The sequence below is a fragment of the Hemitrygon akajei genome, chromosome 32 (genome assembly GCF_048418815.1).
Source record: "Hemitrygon akajei chromosome 32, sHemAka1.3, whole genome shotgun sequence".
Classification (NCBI taxonomy): Eukaryota; Metazoa; Chordata; class Chondrichthyes; order Myliobatiformes; family Dasyatidae; genus Hemitrygon; species Hemitrygon akajei.
The window spans coordinates 9,725,293-9,749,419 of record NC_133155.1 but is presented as its reverse complement, the minus strand read 5'-3'; the positions used below and the strand labels follow the sequence as shown (position 1 = coordinate 9,749,419).

General features: G+C 43.9%; 1 protein-coding gene across 1 annotated transcript in view; it reads right to left on the bottom strand.

Moving 5' to 3' along the window:
- Positions 1 to 24,127, bottom strand: part of fndc5a (fibronectin type III domain containing 5a) — a 130,908-nt gene that overhangs the window by 59,691 nt on the left and 47,090 nt on the right. Inside the window, exons 2-3 of the mRNA XM_073034640.1 lie at positions 9,068 to 9,183; positions 2,559 to 2,751 (exon numbers count right to left, since the gene is read on the bottom strand). Of these exons, the coding sequence (XP_072890741.1) occupies positions 2,559 to 2,751; positions 9,068 to 9,183 (309 nt within the window). The remainder of the gene's footprint in view (positions 1 to 2,558; positions 2,752 to 9,067; positions 9,184 to 24,127) is intronic.

Sequence of the window (24,127 nt, the reverse complement as noted above, 5' to 3'; positions counted from 1 at the left end):
AGCAACTCACGACATTTTATCCAATATCATTGCCTTAGAGCAGGGGTTCCCAACCGTTTTAACGCCATGGACCAATACCATTAAGCAAGGGATCCGTGGACACCAGGTTGGGAATCTCAGCAGAGTCTTCCCACTCCTTTAATGTGATTCTTGCTAATTTTGTGACCACCCGGTTTCTGTTACTGACACCTACAACAGCTGACGTAAAGGAGTATCTCACATTTGGTATTGTTGGGGGCTTCTTTTAAAACAGTCTTAATTAAAGATAATCACCACCAACTCCTTTGCCCTTGTAAGATCCCTACTAATCTTCAATGGATATTTTACTTCCAAGTGGATCTCTTCCAAATTAACTCCAGCTTTTCAAATAACTCATATTTGGATCTCACAAATTTGATATCCCGATTCTTGACACCGCAACAAAACAATTTCAGTTAAAGCAACACATTAACATCTAGGGATTACTTTCATCACATCTTCAATATATTGAATTTTCTCTATCTTTGACATCACCCTCCTTCAACTCTTCTCCACTGTTTTGGTTTTCATTTCACCCACCCGATGGGAACCAGATTACAAACTCGGATTGAATCAGTCTGTTTGCCTTATCAAATCCAGATGCAAGCTCCGCCCATGGTCTCCTTTTCAATATTGTACAGGCCCTTTATATCTTACCTGCTTCTAAATTCCACATTTATAACATTCCCACTTCCTTTCCCAACTGTGTCTTTCCTGGTCTTCATTCCTTTATTTTCCAAGATTGCTTCTGTTAAATTCTCTTCCCATTTAGACAGACAAATGAGCAGAGGGGGAATGCATGTCCAGGCAGATAGGTTAGTGCACAAGAGCATTGTGGTTAGCACCAACATGATGGGCCCAAGGCTCTGCTTCTATGCTCTGCTGTTTTATGTGAGTTGCAAAGGTGGGTGGGGGCAAAGCCCCTTCTGTGCATGGACACAGGACATTCTCCTTCACTCTGCCTTCTCCAGAAGACCTCCAATCCCTCTTTGAGGACCATAGCAGACAGTATGCTATTGCCTGCTGTTGTTTGCACCTCAAACCATCATTGGAAATTGGTGTAGCTTAGCCCACCTATACTACCAGTAAGGATGAATCTAACCACAAGACCCTGGTCAGACCCCACTTGGAGTACTGTGCTCAGTTCTGGTCGCCTCACTTCAGGAAGAATGTGGAAACTATAGAAAGGGTGCAGAGGAGATTAACAAGGATGTTGCCTGGATTGGGGGGCATGCCTTGGTTGAGTGAACTCGGGCTTTTCTCCTTGGAGCGATGGAGGATGAGAGGTGACCTGATAGAGGTGTACAAGATGATGAGAGGCATTGATCGTGTGGATTGTCAGAGACTTTTTCCCCAGGGCTGAAATGGCTAACATGAGAGGGCACAGTTTTAAGGTGCTTGGAGGTAGGTGCAAAGAAGATGTCAGGGGTAAGTGTTTTTATGCAGAGAGTGGTGAGTGCGTGGAATGGGCTGCCGGCGACGGTGGTGGAGGTGGATACAATAGGGTCTTTTAAGAGACTCCTGGATAGGTACATGGAGCTTAGAAAAATACAGGGCTATGGGTAACCCTGGGTAATTTCTAAAGTAAGTACATGTTTGGCAGAGCATTGTGGGCCGAAGGGCCTGTATTGTGCTGTAGGTTTTCTATGTTTCTAAACATTTCTTGAATGCCACCCCTGCAGGTTTCTGACTTAGCATCCCCAGGTAAATTCACGTCATGTTAATCAAACGTTAGGAGCAAATTGAGTGCTAAATTCAGACTTTCTCTTTCAATACTTTTATTAGTTTCTGCATGGAAGAATACAAGAAGATATATAAGTCAAAAGAAAAAAAATTCTGACTTTCAACCCAATGAGATTGTGAGCCCTTGTGCAACAAGGCTATGACAACAAGGGGAATTCTGGAGTTAGGATTTCAGGTCTGGAGCTGTTCTGTAAGGAGTCTCTGTATGTGGAATGTGTGGGTTCTCTCCGGATTCCGATGAGTCAGGGTGTGAAAGGTTATGGGGAAGAGGCAAGAAAAGGAAGATAAGAGGGAAATAGATCAGCCATGATGAAATAGCAGAGAGGACACGATGGGCTGAGTGGCCTAATTCTGCTCCTATGTCTTAGAGGCTTACGGTTTCCTCCCACAGTCCAAAGACGTACCTGATGGGTAAATAAGTCATTGTAAATTGGCCTGAGATTAGGGTTAATTGTGTTTATCAGGGGTTGCTGGGGCGATGTGATCCGAAAGGCCAGAAGGGGCTACTCCACGCTGAATCTCAACAAACATATTTAAAAATTAGAACTGCATCCATTTTGTGTCAACTTTCACTCACTGCCAAAATAAAACCTTTTATATTTTCAGTTAAGAGATTACTAATGAATCTTCTGCCAAATTAATATAAGTCAACAGACACTTATTTGAAGTAGCTTGTTCATATATACAGAGTTAAGCATGATGACAAGTCCCTGAAATTACTAATTTTGCAGAATACAGCTGGTAACTGAACTTGCACCATTAAACGGTTCTATTAAAGGGTACAGGTTCACTGTTACCTTTCAAGGCCAATTTTTCGGCCTCCTTTGGGGTCCTGAAGGAGATGGGTTCGCTGGCCGGGCTAACGCCTGTCAGGCTGATGGACTGAACATGGACAGTGTACTCGGTGTCCTCCTCCAGGTCCCACAGCACGCAGGATCGCATTGTGGTATTCACTTCCTGAATCAGGCGTAGCATTCGCACATCCTTCCTCTAGAAATAAAGAGGAAACTTTTAACAACGGACCAGAATTAAACTGACCTTTGAACATTCTCGAGGAAACAACCGAGCTGGAAAAGAATATGAAAGCTGGACACAATTGCTTAGTGCCAGCAGGACTCTTTATGTTCTGCAATTAATTTCCTAATAACAGTCAGATTAGTGAAGTAAGGCCATTAATTTTGGGCTGTAAGGAGACTACTGGAGGCAGTGTGGAGATACGTCTCTGCCAAAGGAGGTGTAAAGCGCTCCTTCCCTCTGCTAGCCTGTAGGTCACCCTTGGGCAAGGTGTGACACCAGCTTAGCCCCGGATCAGGGTCACGTGAAGCCCTTGGGAGCAGGTGGTGGATGGTCATATGTGCAGCTGGTGCAGATCACAAGTCCTGGTTATGTGATCACTGACACCAGGCAGACAATCTCTGAAGAGTATTGATAATGGCTGGGGACACCCGTCTTGTAAAGACACTGCCCAGAAGGCAGCAATGACAAACCATCTCTGCAGAAAAATTTGCCAAGAACAAACATGGTCATGGAAAGACCACGATCACCTACATCATACAACACGGCACATAATGATGATGATGACAAAGGTTACCAAATGGTGACCAGGTGGGTTTCCTCCCACAGTCCAAAGACGTACTGGTTGGTAGGTTAATTGGTCATTGTAAATTGTCCCGTGATTAGGTTAGGATTAAATCGGGCAATTGCTGGGCAGTGTGGCCTATTCCACACTGTATCTCAATAAATAAATAAATAAATAAATGTATTATCCCTCTCAACCCAATTCTCTTGCCTTCTCCTAATGACGGTTGACACCCTTACTAATTAGGAACCAATCTACCCCTGCTTTAAATATACCCAGTGACTTGCCCTTGACAGATTCCATGGCAAAGAATTTCACAGATTCACCACTCTGTGGCTAAAGAAATTCCTCCTCGTTTAACAGTGTGTTTTTGATAGACTAGAGTTAAAGGCACAAGGCTTCTAGTATGTAATCTTTTCATGGTATAAATTAAACAGTCCATAAATTATTTCCACAGAAGTGAACACATTTTTGATATAAATATCTGTAAAGGTAATAGGAAGAAGAAAAAATTTAAGGCTTTCTTCCAAGAAAATATTGAAATTATATTTGAGAATTGCCTCAGCAAAGCCTAAGGGCATAATTCAAATTTCAACTTTCTGGATAAATTATACAAATTTCCAAGAGCTATTTAATTCCATGTGCTGATTGCATTATCAAAAAAAGTGCCGTAATTATTTCAGGGATTGAAAGTAATTCTGAGGAAATGCATGCTGAGTTTCTCCCTCTGCTGCCTGCACTTATTAAAATTCTTATCTGAGTTTACTGCCCTCCCAGCAGGCAGTCACTTCAAATCTTAATTCCTCAATTTTGTGCAGTTTAATATTGTACTCCATCGCTTGGCCTGACTCCATGGCATCCTCTCTCGATTAAGTGAGGTGGATAATGTGGGGTGTCAACTAATTTGTGTTTTTGCCACTTCAATGCCCAGCCTGAGTTTCACAGAAATGCCCACTGGATGATTCCCGATTTTCTCTTCTGCTTTCAATACCACTGTTTCAGTAACTCACAGTCTGTTCACTCGCCGTGAAATTCATCCAGAGAGAACGGTATGGTGGGATATTAGGTAAGGCTTGAAGTAAAAATTTTCCAAGAGGTCCACAATTGTGTTGTGATTTGGAGGCTTGCGTGCCTCGATGACCTGGAGAGCTATGTTGGCTGGAGTCAGGGCTTTATGCTTTGGCTCTTGGTAGGGCCACCCATGCCAAACAGGTCAAAGGGCAGAGGCTAGACTTAAGTGTGGTCCACCGGTCCTCCAGGTTCAGGGCTAACAACCCTGACTGTTACGGAAGCAGCAATGAAGATTCCTTCTACATCTGAATGCAATGGTATTCCTGAGTCTCCAGCTGGCAACTGCATGGCTGACAGTCGTGAAAACCGAGAGGAAGCTACTCTACTGGCACGATGAAGAACTCAGACAGAGATAAGGGACCTTCACTGCTGCCCTAAACACCAGTGAGATAACAGGCAGTAAGAAAAACAGTTACATTAGTGAAATAAAAGCCTGGAGCAAAGATTCAGAGACAGGAATTCAAATCCCACTGTGGCATCAGGGAAATTTAATTAAATAGCTTGGAATGAAAGGCCAGTGTTGGTTTTATGATTTCCAGTGATGCCAACTATTTCACTGAGGTCCAGCAGGGAAGGAAATGTGCTTTTCTTTCTCATCCTGCCTGCCCATAACGCCAGTCCCTTAGAGATATGGTTGATTCTCAACTCCTCCACAAAGTGGAGACACAACTGTGCCAGGCTTCACCTTGGAAGCGGTGAAGATTCAAGCTGACGGAGCAAGCAACACACAAGGCACTGGAGGAACTCAGCAGATCAGGCAGCGTTTAATGGTCATAGTAATGCAGCGGCAAAGAATTCAATGTCACTCAGTCGATCTTTAGATTTCTGTTTTCAATGGCGTCAATTATTAAATCCGTAGTCCTCTGGAGTTTAGAATACCAAAGGTTCACAATCCACCGAGTGAAGAAATTTTTCCTCATTTCAGTCCTAAAAGCCTATGAGACTGTAACTCTGTACTTCAAGACTTCTTGGTCGAAGGAAACATTTCCTCCTTCTCTACCCTGTCAAGCTCGCAAAGCCTTTTGTGTTCAGATTTATTTATCACGTGAGATGCGTCGTCTGCATTAACAACCAGCATGCCCAAGAGTGTGCTGGGGGCAGCCCACAGGTGTCGCACACATTCCGGTGCCAAAACCGGGGAACCACGTTAGTGCGACCCTATTACAGCTGTGGGCGTTCCGGAGTTTGGAGTTTGGTTCGGTGTCGTTCTGTAAGGAGTCTCTGCACGTCCTCCCTGTGGAATGCGTGGGCTTTCCTCAGATGCTCCGGTTTCCTCCCACAGTTCAAAGACGTACTGGATAGGTCGACTGGTCGTTGTCAATTGTCCCGTGATTAGGCTAGAGTTAATCAGGGCTGTGGGGTTGCAGGGCAACATGGCTACCACGCTTGGCAGAACAACACAGAGCACAACGTGTCTTAATGACATTACTTTTCACTCTTCTAAACTCAAGGAATAGTGGCCTAACCTGCTCAGTCTCTCCGTATATGACAGACCTGCCATTCCAGGAGTCTGTGTTATTCCCACTAAGGCAAATACATTCATCCTCAGATAAGGTGATCACAACGGTCTTCTTTCAATAAAAATTAAGTACTATTTTACTTCCTAATTGGTGCACCCACTGAACATCAACCAACAACGCAGAGGAGAGTATATTGACTGGCTGAATCAATGCAAAATATTTGTGGGCTTAATGGGTAGAGATGGATAATGCTCTTGAATGGAAAGTACAGTACTACGAAAAAGTAGTGGATACGGCCCAGACCATCGTGGGTAAAGCCCTCCGCACCATTGAGCACATCTACTTGAAATGTTGTTGCAGGAAAGCAGCATCCATCATCACGATCCCCAACACCCAGGACATGCTCTCTTCTCGCTGCTGCCATCAGGAAGAAGGTACTGGAGCCTCAGGACTCACACAGCTAGTTTCAGGAACAGTTATTACCTCACAACAATCAGGCTCTTGAACCAGAGGGGATAACTTCACTCAACTTCACTTGCCTCATCTTTGAGATGCTTCCACAACCAATGGACTCACTTTCAAGGACTTTTCATCTCACGTTCTTGATATTTATTGCTTATTTGTTTGTTTGTTTATTTATTTATTTATTTATTTATTTATTAATTATTATTTCTTTCTTTTTGTAATGGCACAGTTCGTTGTCTTTTTACACTGGTTGACCGCCCAAGTTGGTGTGGTCTTTCATTGATTTTATTATGGTTATTATTCTATAATGAATTTATTGAGTATGCCCACAAGAAAATGAATCACAGGGTTGTATATAGTGACACTTATGTACTTTGATTATAAATTTACTTCAAACTTAAAGAAAAACATTAGTCTGTCTCCCACTCAGTATCAAAAATACTCAGCCCTTTTACTTTATTCTCCAGTGTAAACAATCTCATATTTTTTACACATCATGTTCAGCTATGCTGTTGTACACTCACTCAGCTTGTGTGTGTCTCTTAGAAGTCTTTGTGCATCCTCTTCATGACCCATAATCACATTTCATTTCATGTTACCAGAAGCGATTAGATGCCAGTCAAATGCTCGTATCTATCTTCATGACCTGTGCTATCAGTACACAATGATTGCTGCATGTGTCATCGAAAAGATGTGTTTAGGCTGCTCATCTCCCAAGCTACTAATTCTGCTACCAAGGAGGACAAGGGCAGCAGGCATACCCCACCACCTGCAGAATCCCCACCAACTCAAATAACACGCTGACTTGGAATTAAATCACCTTTCCTCCACGGCTACTGCATTTAAATCCTGACCATTGTGCGTATATCTTCAGCAGAGAGATTGCAGTGTTCAGGAACTGGCTCAGCACCTCTTCAAGGAGAATTAAGCAGTGGCAATAAATGCTGGCCTCACAAGAGATGCTCACATCCTCAAAATTGGCCGGTTTCTCATTTTCTCTCTACGCTTTTCAACTCTGGTGGCAAATGTCTAATTTACTCTTGTAACAGCCTGGGTAAGATTTTTACTGCTATGCTGTAGTTATTCCATTTTAGCAGTTCTGCAACAGCAGTCTGTTCTGCTTCCAGCCTGTTTGGGTTTGAGCTGAGATAAGAAGCTTTGTTGTTCAACTTAGGGATGTGCGGTCAGCCAATCAGGATAGAGGTATTGGGAGAAGGTCCCAGAGAATGCTGGGTCGAAGGTCTTTGTCGGCGGGAGTTAGCTGAAGAGTTCTGTCCCTGTTGCAGAAGGTATTTTGTGCAGATGAATGGCATCAAGGAGGAAGGAAGGACCAGTGCTTCCGTGGGAGACCCATTTGTTCAAGATGGATTTCAAATGAAGTTTTGAAGATGATGTGTGCTTTCACACAGACCGAGGGTCCAGAGCATGAGTGACAGACAATTTCAAGATGAGCTCCAACTTAAGTGCATATTTAACTGTTTAAGAGTGAATCTGTTATTCCTTGCCAGGGGCAGTAGAGCACACAGCATTCACACTGGGTTCTGGGTGGGCGAGATATCCCAACCTCACGGGCTTGCTGGGACAAAAGTCGTGTACATCCCGGACATACGAAGCCTGAGGAAGGTGGGAATCGAGTGGCTGTTAGCAAGGGGCGCCCAGTAAAAGGGGAATTCACTTTGTTTGAGGCCCTCCTTTGGTTGGGGTCAACCATGGGTATTGTGTCCCAGCTGTCTACATGATTTGCAAGCCAGGACAGTATGAAATGAAGAGCAAGCTGTTGCCCATGTAGTCAGCTCTCTCTCTCCAGACAGCTGATGAATCCAAAGGAATGGCGGAGACTGGAACAGTTTGTTGCTAGCAGTGTCGCAGGAGGTTTCAGTCAGAATTCAACTCAACGTAACACTGCCCTAGGGACTCCAGCTCCGTACTTTCCTTGGGGTTTACCCCCAAAACCTTCCCCGTGAGTGGGTATAGCCGCAAAACAGCAGAAGTTTGAGATCAGAGTTTTCCTCCTCCTAGTTGTGCTGCCCAGCCATGGCTAACAAGCCCTCTCTGCCTGAAGCAATTGGTCTTAAAGCGCCAGTAACCTGCCTTTGCCCAATCTCCTGTCAGCAGAACAGTTCCACAGGGTTTAGTAGCTAAGCCACACATGAAGGCCAGGTGATGGACTTGGTTGTCAGAAGCTATTTGAGACACACATCATTTGGAGCATTTAATAGGCAGTCGGAGCTTATCACTACTACCACCCCCGCTATAACAGCCTTAAGAAACTAATTTACTCTACGCTCATCAAAACAGTTCTGTTTTGTAATAATTTTGCTGTACTAAGACTATTTTGTCTCTATGCACACAACAGAGTAAACTCATCAAATTTTAATATTTAGCAGCTTGATTAATATTTAAGAACCTAAGGATGCCTAATTATTTAGAATTTTGTTTCCATTTACAATTCCCAGAGCAAACACAGGTAATATCTGAAATAGTAATTCTGAATTCATTTAGTGCTTTAGCGTCACCTGCCTAGAGTTCTACCCAAAAGACTAGCAGTCCTTACTTAAACAGCAATTGGATTGCAAAGAAAATAATCTACTTTTGGTAGATTTGGATCTTCAAAAAAAGTTCTTATTTCTTGTTTCCTTCTCACAGTTTACGGAACAGATAAGGCACGAACACAAAATCAGGTGGGAGGAATTTGTATTAAAAAGTTTCTAAAAAGTAAATGCAGTAATACCTGTTGTGATATAGCATAGCCAATAACTGCATCGCCATTAGGAACTTCCCACGATACCACTGCCGAGTTGGCTTGCAGATGTCGCACCGTGACATTGACAGGGGCTGCTATTATGTCTACAAACAAAGAAAATAATCTCATTAAAACAAATCTCTTTGACTTCTTTAAAGTACACTGATCTGTGAGTGAACTCGGACTTTTCTCCTTGGAGTGACGGAGGATGAGGCGTGGCCTGGTAGAGGTGTACAAGATGATGGGATGGCACTGATCGTGTGGCTTTTTCACAGGGCTGAAATGGCTAACAGGAGGGGGCATAGTTTTAAGGCGTTTGGAACTAGGTACAAGGGGACGCCAAAGGTAGGTTTTTCACACAGAGAGTGGTGAGTGAGTGGAATGCACTGCCAGCGATGGCAGATACAGTAGGGTTTTTTAAGAGACTCTTAGATGGAGCTTAGAAAAATAGAGGGCATAGGTAGGGAATAGGTAGGGAACTTCTAGGCAGTTTCTAAAGTAGATTACATGGTTGGTACAACATTGTGGGCCAAAGGGCCTGTAATGTGCTGTAGATTCCTATGTTTCTGTGTTTCTAATTACTGGAAAAGTGCTTTTTTTTTGCTTGAAGTTGCATATTTACCCAAATTCAAAGGATTCAAAGTACACTTATTATCAAAGTGTGTATGCTGTATACAAGCCTGAGATTTATCTTGCTCATGGACAGCCTTGAAACAAAGAACCACGGAACCAACCCATTCAAAGAAAACGTCACCCTCCCCACCTGCAAAAAACCAAATTGCACAAACAGCAACAAAAAAATGAGCAAAAAGACAGAATATGAAAATACAAAATCAAAAGGCATATCTCAGTATCGTTCTGCTCAGCGTTCATTATCCGCAGAACACCCTGTTTCAAAAATCGCTCAAAAATAGCAACAAAGAAAGGGGCAACAAGAACTACAGCATGTCATAAAGTGATATACGAAGTCCAATCCACAAACTGCATTGATTAGAACCAAATGATACTGTTCTCAATTTTACTGTTTCTATTCTTACTGTTATGAGGCATGACTGCCCATGAGCAATAAGTCAGATAAATGAAACACAAAGTATCACACAATCTCGATTGTACACAGAGTGCAATTCAAAGTAGAACTGATATGTCAATGGCATCTTATAGTGTAATTATCAGGTATTAAACTCTCCCAAGAAGATGTAATTGATCTCCGAAATGAATGTAGACCCTTTTGATTTTGTATTTAATTTTCTTTGATTTCGCTCATTCTTTCCATTCTTTCTTGTCACCGTTTTGTGCGATTAGTTTTGTTTAGCATGTGGGGGAGGGTTGATGTTCGTCAGAATCAGGTTTAATATCACCAGCACATGTCGTGAAATTTGTTAACTTTGTGACAGCAGAGTTCATCAGAGTTGTTCTCTCAAATTGCCCTTTGATGGGGCCCTGGATGTTCCTGTCACAATATGGGGAGATTTTTGCACAGGTCCATGGTCTTCATTGTTTTGTGGTGGAAAATGAATGTCAGGGTTGTATACAGCATACATACTTTGATAATATTTTGAATTCTTTGAATCCTTTATTAACAGGGAGGTGTAAGTTGGTCACTTTTTAAGTTTCTTCCCAGCTGTGTCTTCTAGTTACCATTTGATCAGTAACTCAGAGGATAAGTTCTGAAACTTTTACTTCCTTTGCAATTAAACAAAGGAAGAGCCTACAAGGAATCATCGTTTTCAAAATTTATTGCTTATTTTTTATTTATTTTTCTCTTTATTCCATCATTATCTGCTGTGTCATATCACGTAGCTGATCATGGTTCCAAGCCCATGACTGTTCTTGCAAATTTTTCTACAGAGGTGGTTTGCCATTGCTGCCTTCTGGGCAGTGTCTTTACAAGATGGGTGACCCCAGCCAGTGTCAATACTCTTTGTAGATTGTCTGCCTGGTGTCAGTGGTCACATAACCAGGACTTGTGATATGCATCAGCTGCTCACATTCACCATCCACATCCTGCTCCCATGGTTTCATGTGACCCTGATCCCGGGGTTGGGGAGGGACTAAGCAGGGAGGGACTAAGCACCTTGCCCAAGGATGGCATGCTGGCTAGTGAAGGGAAGGAGCACCTTACACCTCCTTTGGCAGAGACACATCTACAGAGCACCTCCCCTTTCTCTTTGTATTTACTGTAAATGCTCGCAAGAAAATGAATCTCAGGGTTGTATGTGGTGACGTATATGTACTTTGATAATAAAATTAACTTTGAACTTTGAATTATTTTTGCTGTTGCTCTAAATTCAATTTTTAAACTTAACAAGGATTTGCCAACTAAGTAAATGACAGTACTCACACCACGTCCCATGCCTGAATTTGGACACTGTAAACGTTGACACACACGTGTTCCTAACCCTAATAATCAAATGAGTTCCTGTACAAGGAACCAGCCCTTTTGGTCCTCACCAACTATCACACATTCATTTACTTTAATACCATTTTATCTTTCCAACATTGCCATTAACTAATAGAAGATTCCACCACTCACCTACATGTTAGAAGCAAAATACACTGGGCATTTAACCTGCAACGCACACCGCATGTCATTGGGATGCAAAAGGAATTCCAGCCTGCCCAAGCGGAAATGCACACCGCCTTAGGTAAAAGAACAGTAAAGCACAAGAGAAGGGGTCCCAGAGCAGATCCCTGCAAAAGGCCATTTAGGCAGAATATGCTCCATTGTATAAACTCTACACAGAGAGTGGCCAAATGGTTAAGGCATTCGTCTAATGATCTGAAGGTCACTAGTTTGAGCCTTGGCTAAGGCTGTGTGTGTGTGTCCTTGAGCAAGGCACTTAACCACACATTGCTCTGCGATGACACCGGTGCCAATCTGTATGGGTCCTAATGCCCTTCCCTTGTACAACATCGGTGGCGTGGAGAGAGGAGACTTGCTGCTTGGGCAACTGCCGGTCTTCCATAAAAAAAACCCTTGCCCAGGCTTACGCCCTGGAAACTTTCCAATTTGCAAATCCGTGGTCTATCGAGACTAACGGAGGCCTACTACTACACAGACATGCAGACTCTGCACAGATTCTAATCAAACCAAGTTCATTGGAGCCACGAGGCAATGAGTTTTGCCACTGCACCACTAATGGGACAGGTTTTCTGCTACCCTGGGTTCACCAGTCTCCTGCACTCTGGACCACTTTGTATCTTCCAGCATGGTCACTGATACAATCATCCTTGAGGAACCTATGTCCCAATGCATCAGCACATGCCAGAGCAGCGGAGGGCCTTGCTACATGCAAGGAGCTGGTTGCACTGACAGCAACATCTTTGAGGCCCTACACTCCACCATGCTCCCACCGCAGCTCACAATCTGCCACAACTGTCAATTAAACTGAGCGTTCAAAGTATACGATTCTGAAATTCTTCAATTCTCCAGGTAGCCACGAAACCAAGAAAGAAAAGAAAGGCCTGTGGCGACCCACTTCCTAGCGCACTCGAACCGGCTCACAATTAGCCAGCGCGCAGGCACAAAGGCCAGGTCCACAACAAAGGCAAAAAGCCTGCGGGGGTTTGTGAGTACGTGTCCCTTAGAGCATCCGCGCCCGGGGAGGGCGGGATGAGGGAGGCTTTAAAGCAAGGCTGTGAAGTTCGAATAAAATTATCTTTGATTGCAGTTTACCAACTCCGTGTCGTTATTTTAGCGCTGCGTGTAGCACACCGCTACAATTGGTGACCCCGACGGTCCAAACGATATTTGGACTGGAGATCACTGACGCCGCATCTGTTCATGCGGTTTCATTGAAACTGCCAAGCTTCTGGACGCTACGACCTCACCTATGGTTCCAGCAAGCACTGTGTCGTTATTTTAGCGCCGCGTGTAGCACACCGCTACAGGCCCCAAATTCCCTCTTCCCGCAAAAAAAATGAACTAAAACGGAACAGGCACATTGAACCCCCCCATGCCCCCTCCCGCACAAAAACCAGGCAAAGCAGATCAGACACATCGACAGGGTGGAGGAACTGGGGGTGGTGCTGGATGCACTCAGGGCCATCCGGGAGGCCAAAAACCTCATAAATGAGTTTAGTGAGGCAGTTACACTCAAAATGCGGGATTCAGATTGTAGATAGGTGACTGCCAGGAGAAGCAAGGGGAATAAGCAGTCAGTACAGGTTCCCCTGTGGCTGTCCCCCTCGTTTTCCTTTGGATACTGCCGGGCAGGATGATCTAAAAGGGTGACCTCTGAGACTCAGCAGGGAAGGGTAAAGTCAAATCGGGCGGTGGTGAAAGGAGACTCCACAGTTAGGGGGATGGACAGGAGTTTCTGTGCACGTGAAGGAGAAGCCAAGGTGGTGTGCTGCCTCCCAAGTGCTAGGGTCCAGGACGTCTCACAGCAGCTGCAGAAGATTCTCAAGAGGGAGGGTGAGCAACCAGGGGCCATGGTGCACATTGGCACCAATGACATGGGTAGAAAGAGGGAAGAGGTCCTGTGCAGTGTGTGTAAGGAGTTCGAGAAAAGGCTGAAGAACAGGACTTCCGAGGCAGTAATCTCTGGATTACATGCAGTGTCACCTGATAGTGAGGATGATAGTGTAGATGAATGAGTGGCTGAGGAACTGGTGCAGAGGGCAGGGTTTCAGATTTCTGCATCACTGGCATCTCCTCTAGAGAAGCATGACCTGTCCAAAAAGTTAGGTGTATAACTTAGATTTTCAGCACCTGCAGATTTATTCTTATTTTTGGTTACACCTGAACCCGGGGGTTCTAATATCCTGGAACTGTCCGGGAGGGTTTGCAGGGGTGATGGGAACCAGAGTGATAGGGCTGAGGATGGGGCAGTTGGTATACAAGTCGATGCAGTGTGCAGTGAGACTGTGAGGATGGACAGGGTGACGATGAGGCAAAATTACAGTCAGCGGGAATTGAAGTGTAATATTGGGAAAAATCAAAAAAAAGTGATGAATTGAGTACTGACTGCGTTATACCTGAATGCATGCAGTGTATGGGTAGACTGATCTTGTAGCACATTTTGAGATTGGCAGGTTTAACTTTGTGGGCATCACTGAGACATAGCTGAAAGAAGATCATAGAAGGGAGCTTAACATCCAAGGATACACATTGTATCTAAAGGACAGGCATGCAGGCAGAAAGGGCGGAATGGCTCTGTTTGTATAAAATGCTCGAACCACATCATCAAGTTCGCCGATGACACAACCGTGGTGGGTCTCATAGGCAAGAACGATGGGTCAGCATAGAGAGAGGAGGTGCACCTTCTAACGGACTGGTGCAGAGCCAACAACCTGTCTCTGAATGTGAACAAAAGAGATGGTTGTTGACTTCAGGAGGGCACGGAGCGACCACTCCCCACTGAACATTGACGGTTCCTCTAGAGATCATTAAGAGCACCAAATTTCTTGGTGTTCACCTGGTGGAGAATCTCACCTGGTCCCTCAACACCAGCTCCACAGCAAAGAAAGCCCAGCAGCGTCTCTACTTTCTGTGAAGGCTGAGGAAAGTCCATCTCCCACCTCCCCATCCTCATCACATTCTACAGGGGTTGTATTGAGAGCATCCTGAGCAGCTGCATCACTGCCTGGTTCAGAAATTGCACTATCTCGGATCGCAAGACCCTGCAGCGGATAGTGAGATCAGCTGAGAAGATCATCGGGGTCTCTCTTCCAACCATTACAGACATTTACACTACACGCTGCATCCGCAAAGCAAACAGCATTATGAAGGACCCCACGTACCCCTCATACAAACTCTTCTCCCTCCTGCCATCTGGGAAAAGGCACCGAAGCATTTGGGCTGTCACGACCAGACTATGTAACAATTTCTTCCCCAAGCTATCGGACTACTTAATACCCAGAGCCTGGACTGACACCAACTTACTGCCCTCTACTGTGCCTATTGTCTTGTTTATTATTTATTGTAATGCCTGCACTGTTTTGTGCACTTTATGCAGTCTTGGGTAGGTCTGTAGACTAGTGTAGTTTTTTTCTGTGTTGTTTTTACATAGTTCAGTGTAGTATTTGTACTGTTTCATGTAGCACCATGGTCCTGAAAAACATTGTCTTGTTTTTACTGTGTGCTGTACCAGCAGTTATGGTTGAAATGACAATAAAAAGTGACTTGACTTGACTTGAAAAATCAAATCTTTAGAAAGAGGTGACATAGGATTGAAAGATGTAGAATCCTTGTGGGAGAATTAAGAATCTGCAAGGGAAAAATACCTTGATGAGTATTATATACACTACCCCAAACAGCAGCCAGGACATGGGATATAAATTTTAATGAGAAATAGAAAAGGCATGTAATAAGGGCAGTGTTACTATTGTCCTGGAGGATTTTAATAAGTAGGCAGATTGGGAAAATCAAGATGGTGCGAGATCCTAAAGAGGGAATTTGTAGAATGCCTACAGGGTGGGTTTTTTTTAAGAGCAGTTTGTGGTTGAGCCCACTAGGGGAAAGGCATTTCTGGATTGGGTGTTGTGTAATGAATCAGATTTGATTAGGGAGCTTAAGGTAAAGGAATTCTTAGGAGATAGTGATCATAATATGACAGAAATCACCCTACAGTTTGAGAGGGAGAAGGTAGAGTCAGCTGTATCAGCAGTACAGTGGAGTAAAAGGAATTACAGAGGCATGAGATAGCAACTGGACAAAATTGATTGGAAAGGGACGGGGCTGACAGCATGCAGTAATGGATGGAATTTCTGGGGGCAATTCAGAAGGCACAGGATATACATCTCAAAGATAAAGAAGTATGTTAAAGGGAAGATGAGGCAACTGCGGTTGATGAGGGAAGTCAAAGACAGTATAAAATCAAAAGAGAGGGCATATAATATTGCAAAAATTAGTGGGAAATTGGAGGATTGAGACACTTCAAAACAAACAGAAAGCAACTAAATAAAAAACATAAGGAGAGAAAAGATGAAATATGAAGGTAAACTAGCCAATAAAATCAAAGAGGATATCAAAGGTTTCTTCTTTGAACTTTGAGGTTGGAGGAATATAGGGTATTGCTCCTCCAACCTGAGTGTGGCCTCAATGTGGCAGTATAGGAGGCCGTGGATTGACACGTCGGAATGGGACTGGGAAGTAGAACTCAGGATCCTGCTTTTTCAGGCGGAGTGTAAGTGCTTGGTGAAGCAGTCTCCCAGTCTGCATTGGGTCTCACCAATATACAGGAAGAAACACTAGGAGCACCGGATACAGTAGATGGCCCCAACAGAAGTGTTGCCTCACCTGGAAGAACTGTTTGGGACCCTGAGTGGCCAAAGTCAGCATAGTTTTCTTCAGGGGAAATCTGTTGGAATTCTTTGAGGAAATAACAAGCAGGATAGACAAAGGGGAGTCAGTGGTTGCTGTTTACTTGGATTTTCAGAAGGTCCTTGACAAGGTGCTGCACATGAGACTGCTAAACAAGGTAAGAGCCTGTAGTCTTCTTAGAAAGAGTCTAGCAAGGATTTTCTTAGATGGCGCCTTCCAAGTTGGTGCCTCTGAACCACGGCAACATGTTGGGGTCTGCTTACAAAACTCCTAAATATACCTCTTCTGAATTAATCTCATTGCAATCTGCAGCTTGTAATTTCCCTTTAAGCAACTTACTTTTGAACTGTCTATATGAACTAGTGATTCGATGATCTTCTGAAGGAGTCAGTGGACTTAACTCTCAAGCATGCAGGTACGGTACGTTTAAGAGGTTGAAGGTACATTGCCATGCCCAGAAGAGAGGGAGCAGGGAAGGATTCCAAGCCAGGCTAAGACACAAAAGAATGACATTCCCTCTACCTGACACCTAGTTAGCAAATGTACAGTCACTGAAGAACAAGATTGAGGACCTAAGGGTAAGATTGCTGTATCGGTGGGAAATGAGGAATTGCTGTGTTCAGGGTTTCATAGAGACATGGCTCACTCTAAACATGATGGATGCATCAGTAAGTCCTGAAGGCCTCTCAAACCACAGCCTGGACCAAACTGCTGAATTGGAGAAGACAAAAGGTGGGAGCCTGTATTTCATGATAAACTCATTGCGGTGCTCAGCTGTGGCGGGTTTTGTCATACTCTTGTTCCCCTGACCTACAACTTCTCATGAATAAGTGTCGACCGTTCTACCAACCAAGAGGGCTCTCCTCCATGATCCTGAATGCAGTTCACATACCACCAAAAGCCGATGTTAATCAGGCAATCAAGATATTGAATGCTGCCGGCACCAAACAAGAAACTTCCCACCCCAACACATTTCAAACCATAGTTGGGGTCTTCAATCAAGCTTGTTTGAAGAAATCTCTGCCCAATTATCAGCGTAGAACCTACAGCACCAGGAGCCTAATCACACTCGACCATTGCTGTACAATGATAAGGAATGACTACTGTTCCATGCCTAGACTGCACTTTGGGAAATCTGATCACGTGGCTATCCTTCTCCTACCTGAATACAGGCAGAGGCTAAAGAGCAGGACTCTAAAGACAACAAAGAGGTGGTCACAGGAGGCAGAGGTGAAGCTACGGGATTGCTTTGAGTCAGTGGACAGGAATGTTTTCAAGGGCTCTTCAATGGATCTGAATGAATACACCACGGTTGTCATGGAAACAGTCGTAGACAAATGTGTCCCCATCAAGTCATCCAGAGTCTTTCCCAACCAGAAGCCCTGGATGAACCATGAGATCTGCAACCTGCTGAGGGCTAGATTAGTGCTATTCAGGTCTGGCGACCAAGCAAGATGCAAGAGATCCAGATAGGATCTCTGGAAAGCCATCTCACATGCAAAGAGGCAATTCCAGACTAAACAAATTATCAAAGGATGCTTGACAGCTGTAGCAGGGCTTGAATTTTATTAATTCTTACAAAGTGAAACCAAGTCTTCGCTCCCAGATGATTTAAGTGCCTTTTATGCTCGCTTTGACCATCAAAACATGGAAGAACTTTCACAAACTTCCACAGCCCCTAATCACCCTGTGATTTCAGTCTCTCAGGCTGAGGTGAGAGCATCCTTCAAGAGAGTGAACTCACGGAAAGCTTCCGGACCAGATGGGGTACCTGGCCAAGTACTAAAGACCTGTGCTGATCAACTGACCAGAGTGTTCACCGATTATCTTTAACTTCTCACTTCAGTAGTCTGAGGTAGTCACCTGCTTCAAACAGGCTTCAATTATACCGGTGTCCAAGAAGAGCGTGGTGACCTGTGTCAATGACTATCATCCAATAGCACTTACATCCACTGTGATGAAGAGCTTTGAGAGGTCGGTAATGGAACATATCAAATCCTGTCTGAGGAGCAACTTGGATCCCTTCCAATTTGCTGACTGGCACAACAGGTCCACAGCAGATGCCATTTCACTGGCTCTTCACTCAACCCTGGAACATCTGGACAGCAAAGATGTACACATCAGGATGCTCTTTATCAACTACAGCTCAGCATTCAATACCATCATCCCCTCAAAACTAATCATTAAGCTTCAAGACCTTGGCTTCAATACCTTCTCGATGTCCTTACTTGCAGAACCCAGTCAGTTCCGATTGGTAACAACATCTCCTCCACAATCTCCATCAGCACAGGTGCACCACAAGGCTGTGTGCTTAGACCCCTGCTCTTCTCACTGTACACTTGACTGTGAGGTGAAGCATAGCTTCAATGCTATTTATAAGCTTGCTGACGACACCACTGTCCTTTGTCCAATCAAAAGTGGTAACAAGTCAGGGTATAGGAGGGAGATTGAAAATCTGGCTGAGTGGTGCCAGAACATCAACATCTTACTCAATGTCAGCAAGACAAAGGAGCTGCCTATTGACTTCAGGAGGAGAAAACCAGGGGTCTGTGAGCCAGGCCTCATCAGGGTTCAGAGGCGGAGTAAGTCAGCAACTTTAAATTCCTCAATGTTATCGTTTCAGAGGACTTGCCCTGGGCCCAGTATAAAAGTGCCTTTACAAAAAAAAAACAAAGCAGCACCTCTGCTTTCTTAGAAATTTGCAAAGATTCGGCATGACATCTACAACTTCGACAATCTTCTATAGACATGCAGTGGAGAGTATATTGATCGGTTGCATCATAGTGGAACGAGCTTTCAGTAGAAGTGGTAGAGGCAGGTTCGATTTTGTCATTTAAAAAAAAATTGGATAGGTATATGGACAGGAAAGGAATGGAGGGTTATGGGCTGAGTGCGGGTCAGTGGGACTAGGTGAGAGTAAGCATTCGGCACGGACTAGAAGGGCCGAGATGGCCTGTTTCCGTGCTGTAGTTGTTATATGGTTATAGTCTGATATGGAAGCACCAATGTCTTTTAATGGTAAATCCTACAAAAAGCAGTGAATTCAGCTGAGCCCATCACAGGTAAAGCCTCCCCCCCAGCATTGAGCACATCTACACGGAGCACTGTTGTAGGAAAATAGCATCGGACATCAGGGATACCCACTGTGTAGGCCATGCTCACCTCTCACTGCTGTCATCAGGAGGAAGGGACAGGAGCCTCAGGACTCCTCACTGAACTGTTCCCACAATCAATGGACTCAATTTCAAGGACTCTTCATCTCATGTTATCAATATTTATTGTTTATTTGTTTGTTTGTTTATTTATTTATTTATTCATTTATTTGTATTGCACAGTTTGTTGTCTTTTACACATTGGTTGTCTGTTATGTTGGGTACAGTCTATCGTTGATTCTGTTATGTTTCTTGGAATTACTGTGTCTGCCCACAAGAAAATGAATCGCAGGGCTGTATATGGAGACCTATATGAGCTTTAGTAATAAACTTACTTTGAACTTTGTATACAAGATTGGCTGATTGACAGGAAGCAGAATTGGAATAAAGGGGGCCTATTCTGATTGGCTGCCAGTGAGCAGTGGTGTTCCACAGGGGCTGTGTTGGGACCGCTACGTTCTATGTTATATGCCAATGATTTGGATGATGTAACTGATGGCTTTGTGATGAAGCTTTCAGATGATACAAACGTAGGTAGAGTGGCGGGTAGTATTGAGGAAACAGGAGACTGCCGAAGGATTCAGACAGATCGGGAGAATGGGCAAAGAAGTGGCCACTGGAATATAGTGTAGGAAAGTGTATGTTCATGCACTTTGCTAGAAAGAGTAAAGTCACAGACTTTTCTAAACAAGGAGAAAATTCAAAATCCAGAGGTACAAAGGGACTTGGGAATCCTTGCGCTGGAGTCCCTAAATGTTGACTTGCAGGTTGAGTTGGTGGTGAGGAAGGCAGAAGCAATGTTAGCGTTCATTTCAAGAGGACTAGAATAGAAGAGCAAGGATAGAGTCCAGAGGAGGTTATCGATAACGATTCCAGGAATTAAAGTAATGAAAGGTCATTAGTAATGATCTTTCAATAATCACAAGATTCTGGCACGGTTCTGCAGAACTGTAAAATTGCAAACATCAATACTCCTCAAGAAGGGAGGGAGGCAGGAGAAAGGAAATCATAGGCCAGTTAGCCTGATCTCAGTAGTTGGGAAGATGGTGGAGTCGATTGGTAAGATTGAGGTGTTGGGATACTTAGAGGCCTATGATACATCAGAATCAGAATCAGATTTTAATCGCCAAGTACCTATGCACATACAAGGAATTTACTTCCGGCAGATGTTGTCTCTCTGCTCATAACAATAATAATGATAAATATAAATGAAAATATAGATTATACATACAGGTAGTGCAATCCAAGTAATAGTTAGCCGACAGTTAACCGGCAGTTAACTGTTCAGCAAAGTGACCGCAGTAGGGAAAAAACTTCTCCAGTGCCTATTAGTCTTAGTCTGGAGGGATCTGAAGCACCTACATTCCTGACTGATCTAGAAACATAGAAAACTTACAGCACAATACAGGCCCTTCGGTCCACAAAGTTGTGTCGAACATGTTCCTACCTTAGAAATTACTAGGCTTACCCACAGCCCTCTATTTTTCTAAGCTCCATGTACCTATTCAAAAGTCTCTTAAAAGACTCTATCATATCCACCTCCACCACCATTGCTGGCAGCCCATTCCACACACTCACCACTCTCTGAGTAAAAAACTTACCCCTGACATCTCCTCTGTACCTACCCCCCAGCACCTTAAACCTGTGTCCTCTTGTGGCAGCCACTTCAGCCCTGGGAAAAAGCCTCTGACAATCCACACGATCAATGCATCATTATCTTATACACCTCTATCAGGTCACCTCTCATCCTCCGTCTCTCCAAGGAGAAAAGGCTGAGTTCACTCAACCTATAAGGTTTGCTCCCCAATCCAGGCAACATCCTTGTAAATCTAGGATCTGTTAGGATCCTTTGAGGAAATAACAAGTCGGATAGACAAATGAAATTGATGGATAGTTGTGTACTTGGATTTTCAAAAGGCCTTTGACAAGGTGCCACTCATGAGGCTGTTTAGCAAGATAAGGCCCATGGTATTACAGGAAAGATACTAGCATAGATAGAGCATTGGATGATTGACAGGAAGCAATGTGTGGGACTAAATGGAGACTTTTCTGATTGGCTGCGGGTGACTACCAGTGTTCCACGTACGTTGCTATTTGGACCACTACTTGTTATGTTGTATGATCTGGATGATAGAACTGTTGGCTTTGTGGCCAAGTTTGTGGATGATAAGAAGATAGTTGGAGGGGCAGGTAGTATTGAGGAAACAGGGAGTCTGCAAAGGACTAAAGCAGATTAAGATTATGGACAAAGAAATGGCAGATGGAATACAGTGTCAGGAAGAGAAAGGTCGTGCACTTTCGTAGAAGAAATAAAAGTGTAGACTGTTTTTCTAAACGGGAAGAAAATTCAAAAATCTGAGGTGCAATGAGACTTATGAGTCCTCGTGCAGGATTCCCCAAAGGTTAACTTGCAGGTTGAGTCGGTGGTGAGGAAGGCAAATGCAATGTTGGCATTCACTTCGAGAGGACTAGAATATAAAAGCAAGAATGTAATGCCTGGGCTTTATAAGGTACTGGTGACGCCTCACTTGGAGTATTGTGAGCAGTTTTGGGTCCCTTATCTAAGAAAGAATGTGTTGTCATTGGAGAGGGTCCAAAGAAGGTTCACGAAAACGATTCTGGGATTGAAAGGCTTATCATCTGAGGAGTGTTTGATGGCTCTGGGCCTGTACTCACTGGAATTCAGAAGAATGAGAGGGTTTGCACTGAAACCTATCAGATGTTGAAAGACTTAGAGTGGACGTGGAGAAGATGTTTCTAAGAGGAGGGGGAGTTCAAGATCAGAAGGCACAGCCTCAGAAGAGAGGGATGTCCATTTAGAACAGAGATGGGGAGGAATTTCTTCAGCCAGAGGGTGATGAATCTAAGGAATTTTTTACCACAGGTGGCTGTGGAGGCCAGGCCTTTGAGTGTATTTAAGGTGGAATCAGTCTTGAGTCTGGGTGTGAAAGGTTACAGGGAGAAAGCGGGAGAATGGAGTTGAGAGGGAAATGGATCGGCCATTATCAAATGGTAGAGCAAATTTGATTGGCCAAATGGCCTAATTCTACTCCAATCTCCTACGGTTTTATATAAAGTGTTAACGTAGAGTAATGTGCAAATGTTTTAGCACATATATCTAACTAGGGTGCACAAGTCTTTTGCACAGTAATGTAGTAATTTTATGTTTTGCACTGTACTGCTGCCACAAAAAATAACAAATTTCATGACGTATGTGAGTGATGATAAACCTGATTCCGATAAGCAGCTTTATTGTGGGCTGCGAGCGGGAAAGGGGCAGGGAGAGGGGAATCATGGCTGAAACAGAGGAAGGGAGAGGAGAGGGAGTGGGAAGCATCAGAGAGACAGTCTGGAACGATCAATAAACCAATCGTTTGGAATCAACCTTGCCTGGTGTCACAGGGCTGGCTATATCAGCACCCACCCCACTCTATGCCCCTGTCCCACACCCCTCCCATGGCACTCCACCCTCACCATTCCCAGCATCCTTTGCTCCTGCCAGATTTATAAACTCCCCGTCTGCTCCACATTGACAAATACAGTACTGTGCAAAAGTCTTAAGCACCCTAGCTATATTTATGTGCCTAAGACTATTACATAGTACTGTGTAAGGAGTGTTTGATTTCTGTAGGCCTGAACTTGCTAGAGTACAGAATGGTGGTGGGGGGGAATCTCATTGAAACCTGTCGAATAAAAAAGCCCAGACAGAGTAGATGTGGAGAAGATGTTAGACTCATAGGTGAAAACTCATGGCTAAAACCAGAAGGCACAGCCTCAGAATAGAGGGACGTCCATTTAGAATGGAAATGAGGAGGAATTTCTTTAGCTAGAGGGTGGTGAATCTGTGGAATTCATTGCCACGACTGGCTGTGTAAGCCAAGTCACTGAGTATATTTAAAGCTGAGGTTGATAGATTCTTGGTTAGTCAGGGTATAAAAGGTTATGGGGAGAAGGTGGAAAAATGGATTTGTAAAGGGTAATAAATCAGGCAAGATTTTATTTTCTGAGATACAGTGCAGAACAGGCCCCTCTGGTTCTTAGAGCCATGCCACCCAGCAACCCCCCTCCCCTCCCTCCAATTAACCCTTGTCTAATCATGGGGCAATTTACAACAACTAACTAACCCACCAACTGGTACGTCTTTGGACTGTGGGAGGAAACTGGAGCACCTGGAGGAAACCCAGACATTATTGGGGAGAACGTACAAACTCCTTACAGACAGCCGTGTTAATTGAACCTAGGTTGCTGGTACCGTAAAGTGTAGCTAGCCGCTACCCTATTCTGCCACCCTGAAGGAATGGCGGGGTAGACCCAGTGGGCCGAGTGGCCTAATTTTGATCTTAAAGTCTGATCGTCTTATGGTGATTTTATTTTAACTGTTTTTCTGTATTTTTCTCCATATTTGATCCATGTGTTCATTGCTACCTCCTGAACCCACTTCTACTTGGAGCACAAAACCACAACGCCAGTTTCCTGTGGGAAACTGGCTCACAATCAGGTTTAAAATCACCGGCAGATGTTGTGAAATTTGCTAACTTAGCGGCAGCAGTACAATGCAATACATGATAAATATAGAAAAAAATCTGAATTACAGTAAGTATATATGTATATTAAATAGCTCAATTAAGA